Raw genomic sequence first — 13,880 nt, forward strand, 5'->3', positions numbered from 1 at the left:
GCCTGTCCCTGTGTCGGGAGTGGTTCCAGAGCCAACAGGGGAGGCAGGGAGGCAGCAGAGAGAAGCAGCGCTTAAGAGCCTTTCAGACAGACGCACCTCGCCTGCCTGGGCTGACAGCCACAAGCGAGATCCTTCTACTACCCACACGTGTGAGCAAAACGCACCAGCACATGCACCAACATCTGTGCAACACACACCTTCCCCAAACTCTCCTCAAGAGCCAAGGGCTCCCATCATGATGGGCTCTCAGCATCCATGGCCAGAGGCTTGGTCTGGCATTGGGAACCCAGGCACGAGAAAGCCGCTGTCCCGCAGTGGAACTAAGCGAAGACCGTTCCTGGACCCTCCCACCTGCTGCGGGCCAAGAGGATTCCCCATCCTTCATCAATCCCACCGACAAACGACACTCCAGCCAGGCATCTGCACCTGCCCCTTCATGATCCCATGGCCCCTCCCCGGAGCACACTGATAGAACCGGGCCACGGCCCTCACTAGCTCCCCAACCAACCCTGGAGCTTAGAGCTGCAGGGTTCATCTCTGCATCTTCTCCAGCATTGAGCACAGGGCCTGAGACTTGGGATGCTTAATGAGCCCATTCCAGTGAGAGGCTAGGAATGCTAAGTGGGGTAACACGGGGAGGCTCAGCAGAGGCAGGGAGCCCCAGGCACCCTGGGGGATGCAAGGAGGCTTCCAGGAGAAAGTAATGGTGCCACCAAGATGTGAAGCACGCTTTCAGTTTCCTTGGTGAAGAAGGAGGGGGGTGCTTTCTAAGCGCAGTGTACGCACAGAATAAACCCTCCAAGGCTCGTCTCAACTTCAAGAACAGATACGTGTTTCTGCCCCTTGTATCATCTTGCGATTAGAGAACGGTCCTCTCCATTTAAGCCCTCTCCCCCATCAAACCATCCATCTGGGTTTTTCTATGCATCCTCAATTCCCATACTGAATGACGAGGCAGGAAAATGTGGGGGCTCATGGAAGCCAGATACCCTTCACTCCCCACTGAACAGACAAGGCAAGTGAGATCCCCTATGGTTCAGGGACTCCCGGAATCACACAGTTGGTCTCTGGGAGAGTTGAGGGCGGAGTCTGTAGCTCACTGAATGCAGCTACCCAAAGATAATTTTATCCCACATAAACCTCTCCCTACGCTTCCAACTTCCAATCCAAGATCTGCCACAAATCTGGCAAGCCTGTTTCTTCGGCACTTTACAAACATGCACTCATCCATATGTTCAATAACTTATCTGGCATCATATAACTGAATTTCCTCCTCCACCCCCTCCGCATCTCTGCACACAAGTCCTCCAGGGCAGAAGGGGTACCTGAAAATCCCAGGCAGGGACCACAGCGGGGGTCAGGGAGCAGCTGGGTCAGGGAACAGGTGAACTGTCCTGACTGGCAGGGTCCTTTGGACCGTCTGATGAATCCAATTCCCTCTTTCTTCTGGAAGAGGAAATAGAGGCTCATGGAGGGAAAGGGATCTGCTCAAGGTCACAGCTAGTTGGAGTCCTTTTGAGCCAGTTGAGAGGCAAGCTGGGTGTCAGGAGAGCTGGGCGCCTTCCCCATCATGGGATGCACTTGTTGGAGCTGCCTTTTCCCTCCTGGACCCAGTGGAAGCAGGCCCCACGTTCCAGCAGGAGTAGGTCTGCTAGACACAGAATGGAAATAATCCCAGACTGAGAACTTGAACTATATTCCCCAAGGGATGATCTGGAGCCAGAGGGGGAGGATATTTTTAAATGCCAGGGGCTCAGACCTAAAAACAGAGGGAAAGGGGGCAAGGCTTGGCTATCATAAAAAAATGATAAGAATAGGGCTGTGTCCTCTTACAGAGAAGAAAAGCATTACTCTACACATGGAAAGCTGTTTTCATGAAAGCAAACATGTATCTTTGGAGCACCCACAATTTCACAGGCCTTTAGTTAGTGTATGTTTATTATCACATTGAACATATTTTCAAGCAACAGGGCAAAGTCGTTCTCATTAATTCCTCTGAAGATGGACGTGTGGTGGTGGTGGTGGTGGATGATGGGAAAGTCAGCGGGGGTTGGAAAAACATAAGCCTTCAGTCACATCCTTTAGAAACACCAACATGCACCCCAAGAGCCCCACTGGCTTTCCTATTTCTGGTATTGCCCAGAGACGGGCATGAAGCAGGCAAGCGCCAGGGCTGGCGGACTCTACAACAGCTCTGCTGTGCATCAAATAAAGCCCAGAGACCCCAGTCCTTAGCAGCAACTCCTGCCGTCAACTTCTCAGCAAGAAAGCTATGTTCCCTTTGGCTGCAGCAGAGATGGAGGGAGTTCCCTAGCCTATCAAGGAAAGCCATTTTCCAAAGTCTGAAGAACCCTCATGTTCTCCAATTTCTTTTACTTTGACTCGGTGCAACCTTCATGCCAGGACTCAAGGATGCCGGCGCCTAGCACCTCTCGTGGGTGAGTGGATCAAAACCAGATGTCCAGCTCCAGTCTCTCGTAGGGTTTACAAGGAGGCACTTGCAGCTTAAATCAATACCCCCATTCTGGAAGGACAGATTCCCTTGTCACCAGAACGGGAAGCAAAGGGGGAGGGCGATAAGAGCTAAGACAGATCTGACACATGCTTTCCAGCAGGTGGCCAGAAAGCCTCAACATTTGTCTTGTACATGGACATGAACCCTCCCAAGGAGCAGGTTACCCTGTGGGGTGACAGACTTTGCAGAGAGCTATCAAGCAATCTCCCATCTGGATGACATCACAGGACACAGAAACAGAATTTGATTGGCACGTGATAGACTTGGGATGGTCACAGGCTTCGGGAGAGAAAGCCAGCATGTCAACATCTAGTTGTGAACCCATGAGCCTTAGCCTCCCATAACCTCAGTCTCCCCACCTGCAAAGGGGATTATTTGGGGCACTGAGATGATGATTATTTTGGGTGATGTTTGTAATTTTGTCTGGCACCTAGTAAGTACTCAAATATTATCCATCATCATCATCAATCACCTTAAAGGTGGGTACTTCTCTTAGTTAGAAACACTGACACTAACAGGCACTCACGTGGAAGCTGGGTGAGTAACATCAGGTCTACCAGAAAGCCAAACCCCACCCCCTTCAACTCTGTACAGAGTGTGCAGGGTAAGCCAACTTCAAGAGCATTCTTGGCCAAAACAAAACACCATGGCACGTTCTTTGCATGCCTTACTGCCTTTGACTCAGTCATTCCTCAAAGATAAAAACGGGAGCTCCCTTAGGGTGTGCCAAGATGCACTCCAAGCAAAGCATATTAGCGCTGATTGAGAAGGAGGATGAAGCTACTGTAAAATCCTCAGATGGTGCAGTTGGAAGGAGCGTCTGAAATCCTCTAGTTCAAGCCTTCATTTACAAATGGGTAAGTCAAGGTCTGGAGAGACCATCCAGGGTCACACAACAACAGCTGATTAATGATAGGGCTTGCTGGGTCTCCCACCTCCAAGCAGCAGGCTTTCTGCTGCCCTAGGCTGCTTAAGATGATCTTAGCCTGGCATCTTTTGAGAAGAGTAAGCTACCATTGACTCCTACTGCTCTGGCCTTGAATGAGCAAGAACATCAACCTTTTGTAAAAGTTGCCGACTCAACAAATCCATAGAAAACTGGGACTCTACAGATTTCTCTTCTGGAAATGCTGTTGAAAAATGAGCAATCACCACAGACCACACCAAATTTCACCTCAAAATCCTTCTCCAGCCAAACCACACTGACGGAGGTTTGCCCTGAGAGGATGCAGAGAGCCACAGTCAGCCTCTGGTGGTTCCCAATGAAGACTGCTTGAGAAGGACAACGGCACAGATATGGACACAAACAGCCGATGCATTCTGACTACCCAGGGATGTGCGCGCACTTAGCCCCTTGGTACTTTTAGGTAGAAGGAGAGTCTGACTTTTTGAAAAACCATCACCACCAATAAAAAAGACTTTAAAGATGTTGGCCCACCTATATGTGCTTTCATAGGTTCTCAAGTGAGTCCTCTGAAAGACTTCCTTGTTTGAGCCCTGATCTAAACAGGAATTTGTCAGGGCCAGGATGAGGTACCATCCGCACTGGCCTCCTACTTCCCAAAAGCTCACACATCCTCCATCCCTATATGCCAATGATTTGAAAAAAAACCTGCTCCCAACTTTTGCCACAAGCTAGCTCTTCTGCAAGAAGCAATACGATGCGACTCCAATCTGAGCCGGGTGCCCGTATACCCCAAAAATAAGCTTTAGTAATGCCTCCTGGCTAGCCAGGGCCCCCCAGCACGCACACAGCCCCACTCTCCTCTCACTCTGCACACACCTGTCCACCCACAAAGTATATCCACAGGCCTTATCAGCAGAGCCCCATGGCTTGTCTCCAGCATAAGACTTGGTCCTTCTCCAACAAACTCCATTTTAAATAAAACTAACTTGAAAACCCTAGCAACGGTCTTTAGTTCAACACCCTCACCACCAGAAACTGCCTGTCTCATTAAAGAGTACAACAGCAGCGGGTGAGGCTGGGAAGCAGAGTGGTGAGTTTTAAAGCTCTTCTGTGTCGGGCCCGACTCACTTCACTCACTTCAGCCAACACATGGATTTGCATTCCTTGCATTTGGGGTGAGAGCGCTGGAACTGCTCAGGATACAGTCTGGAGAAGCCTGGAAGCAAGAGCTGCCTGCTCCGTTAGGTGGCCTGGATAGAGCAGAATGGGGCGGGGGGAGGGGATGGGGGGGCTGCTGCACATCTCATGCATCTGGGAGGGGAGCTGCAGAGATGGGAAATGTTTTGTAATTAAACTCTGCTGGCCTGTCCCGCCTGGGGAATGTGAGACCCATCAGCAGTGACCTCTTCCAATCAACTTAATTGGCCCGATCTCGCCAAGAAAAGCAACGGAATTGGTTTAGTGCCTCATGGAAATAGCTTAGCTCCCGACTATTTATGGCCACTGAACTCAAGGATGGGAGCCTGACTTGGAGCCAGCGGTTGACAGCATGTGCTGACTTCTGGGAGGACTCAGAGGCTTTAGTGGGTTTCCTTACCCCTCTTTTTTGGTCTCCATTTCTGCCTCTAGGGAAAGAGGCTGGACCAACTTGCTGCACCGGGCGCCCGCCTTGTGCAGATCCAGAGCCCATTTCGTCCTCTTCCAGGCAGGCCCTGGCCCACCAAGGACCCATAGTCCAGAGAGAAAGAGACCCAGGACGGCTGGACTTTGCTCCTCTTTTATTCTAACTTGCCAAGCACGGTGACTCTTTTCTCTGTTCTCATTTTTGGCATCAAGGTCTGCAGGATAGAAAACTGTCTGCCTCTGGTAATTAATAACACTGATTTGTGGAGTTCCCGTGGTGGCACAGCAGAAATGAATCCAACTAGTATCCATGAGGATGCAGGTTCGATCCCCGGCCTTGCTCCCACTGGTCAGGGATCTGGCATCGCCGTGAGTTGTGGTGTGGGTCACAGACACAGCTCAGATGCCACGTCGCTGTGGCTGTGGCATAGGCTGGCAGCTGCAGCTCTGATTCAACCCCTAGCCTGGGAACTGCCATATCCTGCACATGGGGCCCTAAAAAGACAAAAAACAAACAAACAAACAAACAAAAAAAGCCTTGTGAATCACCTTTCTTCTGAATAGTTCAAAGACCTCTTATGAATACTGACCGCCATCAATAATAATCTAGGTTTGGCTGTGCCCATTTTATGGATACATAAACTGAGGCAGTTACAGAACGTTCTGATTTGCACACTGAGTAGCAGACACACAGTGGTATGAAGGCTATTTTACTAACTTGCACTGGAAAGAGGAGTCCAGAACCCATTTTTACAAGGGTTTGCATCCCTGCTAGCACCTGTATTCAACTCGACATCATCTCCGAGTAAAGCTTTGTACCCCTGAGTACACAAGCTTTGACTGGGGGAAAAGCAGAGCAGACTTTCCTCCTCATTGAGTCACTCTAGACAATGCCATTTCACAAAAAGATGAACAATGGAGAGAGGACAAGAAAGCTTAGAAAACTTTCCTGGATGTCACCCTGTTCCAAAGCAGCAGAGCTGGACTAGGCAGAGCTGGACTAGAATCAAGGCATTCCCAGTGGGGAGTCTTCCATTTCCAACACACCATCCTCAGAAATACTGCCCTGAGATCCTCTGACCACGGGTCAAACCCTGTACCAACCCTCTCACATAGATGAACCGCCCCTAAAAATAAGGTAGGACTTCAAAAATGGCATCGCTGTCATTTCATGAATTCATAAATGTCATGAGTCAAATAAATGAGGTTTATTCCCCCAAACATAAGCCCTCACACCTAATAAACGAGGTTCCAGGTCAGCAAGTGTGTGCAGCCAAAGCACGCCCCACCCCCTGCTCTGTTCCTTCCCTGGCTCTTGCTGGTATGAACCCAACCCACCTCAGGGTCCCCTCAATCCCCAGATGCTTCCTGAAGCCGGAAGCCTTTCTTTTTATCTGTACCTTTTTCAACTTAAGATGCACACTCGAGCATCCAAGGTGTTTTCTGTCCTTTTCTGGACACAAAGAATTCCTGCAAAAACATACGTTCCATCCTCCATGCTAGCTTCCTCCCAGTTATTGAACTCCAGCCCCACAGTGTGTGTGTGTGCATGTATGCACGCATGTGTGCGCGCCCACACACACACACCAGGTTAGTTTTACACTCGGCCCAGAATGCATCAAAAGTTAACAAATACTCCCAACCTGCATCCTCCTTGCATCTTCCTGATCACCGCCTCACCCCTGCTCCAGCTCCAAGTATGAAGTTTCACCCCTTCTCCACGCTCTCAGGAACTCAAGCCCCCAATGTATCAAGTCCTGTCTTCTGACCTGGCCCAGGTCCCACCCGCTACAAGAAACAGTAACAGCCCTCAGCCCCCTCCCTGACACACAAAACTATACATCATCGTTATTTTTATGCCTCCTTTTTACAAAACCACAGATATATTTCAAGTCAGCCTCCCTTTGGCCTCCAAGATCCATAAACATCTCTAGAAACTGAATTTATAGTTCTTGAGGAAATCTCAACTAGCCCGGAGCTATCCTGGTTCCTCCTGGCAAAACTGCAGCAGTCAGCTGAGCACCGCCGCTGGGAAGGAATTTTGCCAGGGCACGGTGCCACACCCTTGGACCCCACAATGGACTGAGCGTCCAGCGGGCATTCCACATATTTAATTGATAATCAATATCAATTAGTGACAGGGAATTCCTCTATTAAAAAAGAAACCCATTATACAACATAATACAACATGCCTCTCTGCCAGGACGCATGCCAGACACATTTCTCCGCTCACTCCAATCTTACACACACATCCGCCCTGCTCCCCTCCGGGTGCCAACAGACAGAGGACTTTTCCCCTTAAATGTACATCCCTCCTTCTCAGCCTTCTCCGATGCCTTCCCCTCTGGGGAGGTAGAGAGGGGAGAAGGCAAAAACCACCCCAGCATCCTTTTCTGCAAATGCCCCACCTCTGAGCCCACAATTCTCTGTTCCCCATAGACCCCAATGCCATTCCAGCCAAACTTCCCAGGGCTCACACATCCAGTGCACTGGCTGCTCTCTGCAGACAATCCCTTCCCGCTTCCCCCCCCTCCAAAACACCCCTTCAGTTTCCTCAGGCGCCCAACCTTCCACAAGGGTCCACCTTTGCTCCCACACACAGCTGCCCCCCCCAAGCCACACCCACTCCGGGTGTCTGCGCAGGCATGCACAAGCCATCTGTCTGAAAGGCGCAGTACCTCTCCTGCTCTGACACCTTTCACAGGCACAGATTTCTCATTAGCTACACCTATGTTCCCACATGCTCTCACCTGCTGCTAGTCACACACGTGCCCTTGCAAGAGAGAGCCTCAGAAACGCACACCTCCACTGCACACTGGGCCGACTAAACTCCTGCTCTCTGGCTGCCCTGATACACACCCTCATGCAGACACTTTCCAAACAACCTCCTTCCCCACCAAAGAGAGCACCCAGGGGACCTGACTGCCCTCCCTGGTTGCAGACCCTATTCACACAGAGCCAAAGCCTCCACTTCAAGCGACAAAGTAGTCCTCTCCTGCACAAAACCGTACACACTCCCTACCGCAACCCTGCAGACGTTCTGCTCTCCCCAGACACTGTTCAGAGCCGGCTTTCTTTTCATCTCCACCCTCTCTCATCAGCATACCCAGATCTGAGCTTTTGAGCCCAAGGCAGAGGTGGCTGGATTTTTAGCCCCTGAATCCCACCCTTCCACTTTCTTTGTGTCGGGGGCGGGAAGGAGGCCGGCTGAGGACGCTGGAGAATTTCTGAGCGCAGAGAAAAGAGAACCGACCGAAAAGTTCCCTCTCCTTAAAACTTTCTCCATCCTGACATTTGGGGCAGAGGGTTTAGATGTGTCTCTGGCTCTACGTTCTGTAGAGAGAGTGCATCTTTTCAGTCTCCCAGCACAGGCTGTAAGCGCCCGAGTCCCGCTGACACCCACCCCTTTTAGCCCGCCCCCGCCCAGCTCCCGCCCCCTGCTCTTCGCGCACATAAACAAGTCCACGGCGCGCAGTCGCCAGCTCTCCAGCCCTGAGCCCAGGGCTGAGGCAGCGTCCAGGCAGCTGCCGGCACTCAGACTCTCAACCTGCCGCGCGCCGCCAGAGGTCGAGATCAGGCGGTCTAGTTCGGTGTTTCTCACACCTGGAATCCCCAGCCAAGGATGCACAGAGAAAGATCCATACTAGTCAGTAGCCCTCACCCGGTGTGGCGCGAGGGTTTCCGTTCCGCGCCTTTGAGGAACGCAGCAGCCAAACTCTCCCAGAGAAGCAGCGCCTCCTCGCCCCGCAACCCTCGCCCCCGAAAGCGACAAGCAGAGTCCCCTTCCCTCCCCGAGCCCCCCCCCCTTCCCGAACCTTCAACTCCTGAGCGTCCCAAATTTCCTTTGGGGGCGACGGAGCAATTTGGTCCTTGGCGGTGCGATGAAGTCCGACCTAGTTGCGCGTGGCCTCGGGTCTCCCAGCCTCCCCGCACCTCCGATTCCCAGAGCTGGCCCAGGGGAACCGTGAGGAACTCCCCAGGGGCCGCCCGATCCTGGTGCCTGCGGCTCCTTGGCGGAGACCCAGATGCGCGGGCCTGGAGCGCGGCTCCAACATCTGCGCAGAGATCCAGGGTGGGGTTGCCGCCGGGTGGGACGAATCCAGGGTGGGAGTTTTCCGAGAAAGCTTTGAGCGGAGGCAGAGGGACTCCAGCAGGTAGCCGCGCAGCTCCAGGAGTCTCAACCCCTAGACTGGCAAGCAACTCTCCAGGTCCGTAGCTCCGCGTCCCCTCCCCCAGCCCACGGCCGGCCTGGGGCGGCGGGCGGGGGTGGGGTGGGGGACGGCGGCGGCGGCGGCGAGCGGAGAGCTCGGCGCAGAACGATCCGGAGACGCCGGGGACTCCTGCGGGGAGAGGCGGCTGCACCCACGCCTCCCCTCCGCCTCGGGTCCTCCTGCCACCCCCTTTTGTTACGGGATGTGCCTGGAGCCTTCTCTGCAGGAGCAGACGGGTGTGCTGGTGGGGGGCTGGTGGTTCTGCCGAAACCCTTTCCTGCCCTTCCGTAGTCTCGCTTTTCCCTCGCCTCCGCCCCCCATTTCCAACCCTGGTCCCTTAAACTGATCACTTTCCCAGATTTTGGGCGGTTTCTCCGGCAGCCGAGGGACGGGAGAGAGGAGGTGGGGAGGAGTGTCCGTGTGTGCGCGCGCGCGGAGGGGGTGGCTGTGGTTGCGCCTTGGCCTGGGCAGATCCCGGCGCAAACTTCTACAAGGCACGAGCCGGTGAAAGTGCGGGAGCGCGGCGCGCTGGGGTGGGGGCGGGGTGCGGAGCCTATGCCCAGCTCCGGTCCCCCAGCCATTCCCCCCACCAGGCCCCCCAAGCCCCGAACCTGCCCACCCAGCGTGCCTGCCTGCCCTTACCGTGACAGAAGTAACCATGGCATCCGTGTGACTGTTTCCAGGGACGTCGACATGAAGAGAAAGGTGGACGCGAGCTCGGTCATTCAAAATCTCCCCCACCCCGCCGCCGCCACCACCCAGCAGGGGACAAAATGAGGAGAAAGAAAGGAAAGGGGAGAAAGTAGTTGCGCCGGGCTCTCTCGGGGGCCGCGCGCGGAGCTGCTCGGTAGGGAGAGGAGCCTTCAACTCTGAGTCCCGTGAACATAATCTGCGCGGTTATAACCAGCCAACCCGGCCAGATGGCTCCGCGCTCAGCGCCTTAACCCTTTCCTCGCCGCGCCGCCCGCCCCCGCGCCCGGCGCGGCGCGCATGCCTGCGTCCCAGCGCCCCTCCAGCTGGAGTCGGGGGGCCGGTGGCGGGAACGGGGTCATTTCCCTTAGCCTCTCTTAAAGAAAAATACCCCCAACTTCCAAGCTGGTAGTATGCTTCAGTTTGCCCCCTTGGTCTCCCCTTTAGAGAGCCAGGAAGAAAGGACATTTTCAACTTTTCACTGCACTTTACAAGTTCCTGCCTTCAGCCGGTCTCGTTTGTTCTTTTTCTTAAGAAATTTTTTATTTTTTATTTTTTTTGGATTTCATTTAAGGTTTTTCTTTACAAAGGAAAGGGGTCTTTCTTGCCTCTTTCCTCAGGCGGCTTGGGTCTAAAGTGCAAACTCTCCCGAGACTTCGACCCTTCTTCCAGCTCCAGATCTCTCCCCACCCCCTACGAGCCCACCCCTTAGACTTTCTCCCTCCCCACCGAGCGAGCGCGCCCCAGGGCCGGACGCCTGCTCCCGAGCGTACTCGCTGCGGGACCAGCACCCAGGGCGCTGCAGACGGCACAGGGGGACCAAGCCAGAGAGGTATGGAGTAGGGGTTCGGGGGACCCAGGAAGGGGCGTGTGTGTGTGTTTGTGTGCGCGCGCGCGCGCGGGAGCCTAAGCGCGGAAGGGGAGGGTGAGGAATCGGAGCCTCCCACTCCACGCAGCCTCCAGCTTCTCCTAAGCCCTTCTTTCCAAATGAGGAGCGGGCCCTGCAGCCGAGCGCCCGCCTGCCCAGCACCCACCAGTCTGCACTTGGGGACAGCGCGGGAAGCAGACAGGCAAGCGACAGATCAAACTTTCTTAGCGCTCACGCCCACTTCCCCACCCGCAGATTATTCAAGGAACGGATAGGTGGCAGGGGGCAAAACTTATTATCTGGGGATAATTTTAGTTTCCCATTAGACCTCACTTGTGCGGAGCTTGATCTCTCTAAATTTAACGAGTTAAGTCATCTTGCTTTGCTTTCGCCCATTTGCCATCAAGAAAGTGAAGGGAAAATGTCATTTAGGGGGTCAGTGAGAAATCCCGAGACTCGGAAGAGTTTTGCCCTCCTGCCCTCGCTCCCAGGATCCCAGCGTGGGGGACCTCTGTGCCCCCCTACATCTTCCTTCTTGCCATCTCAGCCACTCCTCACCCCGTCGCCTGCCAGGACCTTTTGACTAATGCGCGAGGTTGGTTGGGGGAGGGGAATGACGAGGCATCACTTCTTTCCCCCCCCCCCCCCCATGCCATGCCAGGCATCTAGTAAGCAACACACTCTACATTTCTGCTGGGGTCCAAGTCCAAAAAGTCCAGCTTCCTTTAACTTGTTTGAGAACTCCGTCAAACACCAAGAAGTACTGGCACTGCACCTACCAGATCAGGCCGAGCAGAGGGAGGCTGTGGGTCTGAAGGGAGGTAGGAAGGGCTGGGGAGGCTAGGGGCTGCGTACCAGATAGGTTGTACCTGCCTCATCATTATCCTGGCTGCTGGAGGCTGCCACATCGAAAACGGCCCGAAGCGCCCCCTGAGGCCCAGGGACGATACCTCCTGGGGTCCCTGGGAAGAGTAGGGTCCTCCTTCAGTGCCTCCCTGGTGCCAAAATGTTCAGGTCCTCCTCCTCCCGGGCAGGTTATTCTGTCGAGATGTCCCCTCCGCCCGGAGCTCGGCACCATGAAGGTTGGGATTGGGCGTGCTCTGCTGGGTCCTGGTTTTCTCCCTCCGCTCTGGCCCGCCTCCCTGCCCTCCCCCACTTCCCGCACTTGCACCCCTCACCCCCCGCTGCCGCGCTGTCAAAGGCGGGATTCAGGCCCCAGATTCAGCTCCACTGGCCAAGTCCTAGGGGCTCTTCTCTGGAGTTCCAGGTCCTCCGGTAACCCCAAGATTTCAAGGAAAGAGGTGTCTGGCTCCCGCTGCAGCGAGGAAGGGGTTAAAAACATGTCCTGGCTGATCTGCCTGCAGCTCCTTGGTCACCCGCAGTCTGGAGGGAGGAGGGGAAGGGAGAGGGGCAAACTTAAATTTGAAAAATCAGAAATAAAAAAAGAAAAAGACGAGGCAGTGTGAGTTTAAGACCAATTTGTCCTGCAGATGCCCGGCGCTGACTGGCTGCCTCACTTTGCCAGGACCTCGGAGGTGCCAGGAAGCGTTTGTGCCTTTTCCCAACTCGAGGGGGTTTTGAGCCGGTGGGTCTGTCTTTGCATGCAATCAACACGCCTTGTAATATGAGAGGTGACACCTTAATCTTGCCAAATATGCTTGCGCCTTAGGGAGGAGGAGGGGGGAGGAAGGGAGGGAGGGGCTGAGGGAGGGAAGAAAAGGGGAGAAGCCGAGGCAGAAGGTGAGCACTTTTCTAGCTTTTTCCCAAAGGAGAAAGGCCCTTTTCAGGCCATCTTCCTTGAGCAGGCAAGCTGCCTTTGCCTTTATTGCTGTCCTTTCTAGTTCCTGGGAAAGTGTTCTCTTCCCCCATCTAAAAATTGGTCTCAGGTCCTTCTTCTGGCTTCCAAGAGAGAGACAAAGTGATCACAGGATAGGGTGGCCAGAAAAAGGAGTGGCAAGGTGTATTTTTTTAGAGTAAAACATTATTGTGCATGATACAGAATTATTTCGGAACTCTGAGACACTGACCTCTAAGCAAATCCATTTTTCGAAATTGAGACAGATTGGAGCAGTTGTGGACAGCTAGAGCAAAGAACAGTACTGGAAAGTAAGCTGGGGAGTTCGCGCCTCATAGGCAGTGCAGGGTCCTGGCAAGTCCATCCAGAACGAGGTCCTTGGGGATTCCTTTTGTCCAAGTTGAGTTCGCTGGCGGTGGTCGCTGCCTTGGCCTTGGCCGTCCATCTGTTGACTGTATTTTTAGGTCGCTGGGCTTTCCTTTTCTCCCTGCTGCATCTGGGTGTAAGGGCCTCCTCCTGAAAGCAGTTTGTGAGAGCTGGGACTGGATCTAGTCTTTGGAAGTCCCTTTCAAAACTCTGTCCTAAAGCAAATTTCTAGAGCTTGCCTCTTGCCCACCCTTCTCTTTTGCAATAGCACCACTCTGTGGTTGAAACACTGAATAGGAACAGAATGGAAATGTTGGCAAGAAGCTTTGCCTTTCCCTTATAAAAGGCGGCTTTTATGGCCTCCATGTTTCAGTGAAGTGGCCTTTGCTTTGGGGGTGGCATGCTGGACGTGCAGCCTTGTGCGATCGCTGCCTGTGGTTAATTCACTGTGACATGTCGACCCAGGAAATGAGAGAATGGGGCCAAATGGCCTCCAAGGACCCTTTCCTCTGTGACCACACGTGGCAAAGACAAGCGGGGTGATTTTCCCCATGATCAGCTCGCTAGCCTTGAAGATTTGTCATCTGTCGTGTTTTTTTTTTGTTTTTTTTTTTTTGGTTGCTTTTGAGATGGCCAAGCTCTCCTCCACACCTTAGCTGATCCTTAAATCTTTGCAAGTTGCATCTTCTGCTGCTGGGGGGCACTGTGGAAAAGTTCCAGCAGAATGGAGGCAGCTCCTTTCTTGGGCCCTACCCTGGCCATCCCCACCCCCACTCGCCCAGCTTGCTGATTAGCCAATGGAGCCTGCAGGTCTATACTTCTGAAACAATTAAGTGAATACAATAGGTGTTTGCACAAGGACTGGGAATTTAGGGGCATTTAAGGGTCGAGGGAGAAGACTGAGC

At 53.6% G+C, this 13,880-nt stretch overlaps 1 protein-coding gene across 5 annotated transcripts in view; it reads right to left on the reverse strand.

The window, feature by feature from the left end:
* The window catches only part of NTF3 (neurotrophin 3), a 71,296-nt gene extending 59,391 nt beyond the window's left edge, over positions 1–11,905 (reverse strand). The window contains exon 1 of one of the 5 annotated variants that reach the window (XM_085024438.1): positions 11,765–11,905. Coding sequence is in view for 2 of the 5 variants with exons in the window: in XM_085024437.1 (XP_084880563.1) it covers positions 11,684–11,722 (39 nt within the window). In the remaining 3 variants the exon portion in view is untranslated. Of the gene's footprint in view, positions 1–8,860; positions 9,632–9,898; positions 10,128–11,683 lie in introns of those variants that run through there. The other 4 variants (XM_085024437.1, XM_021090891.2, XM_021090893.2 and 1 more) reach the window with 4 other exon arrangements.
* Positions 11,906–13,880: the final 1,975 nt, after the last annotated feature.

The sequence above is a fragment of the Sus scrofa genome, chromosome 5, assembly GCF_054392235.1.
Source record: "Sus scrofa isolate SSC_HxYL_T2T_F1_AM1 chromosome 5, Sscrofa_HxYL_maternal_Yorkshire_Landrace_v2.0, whole genome shotgun sequence".
Lineage (NCBI taxonomy): Eukaryota > Metazoa > Chordata > Mammalia > Artiodactyla > Suidae > Sus > Sus scrofa.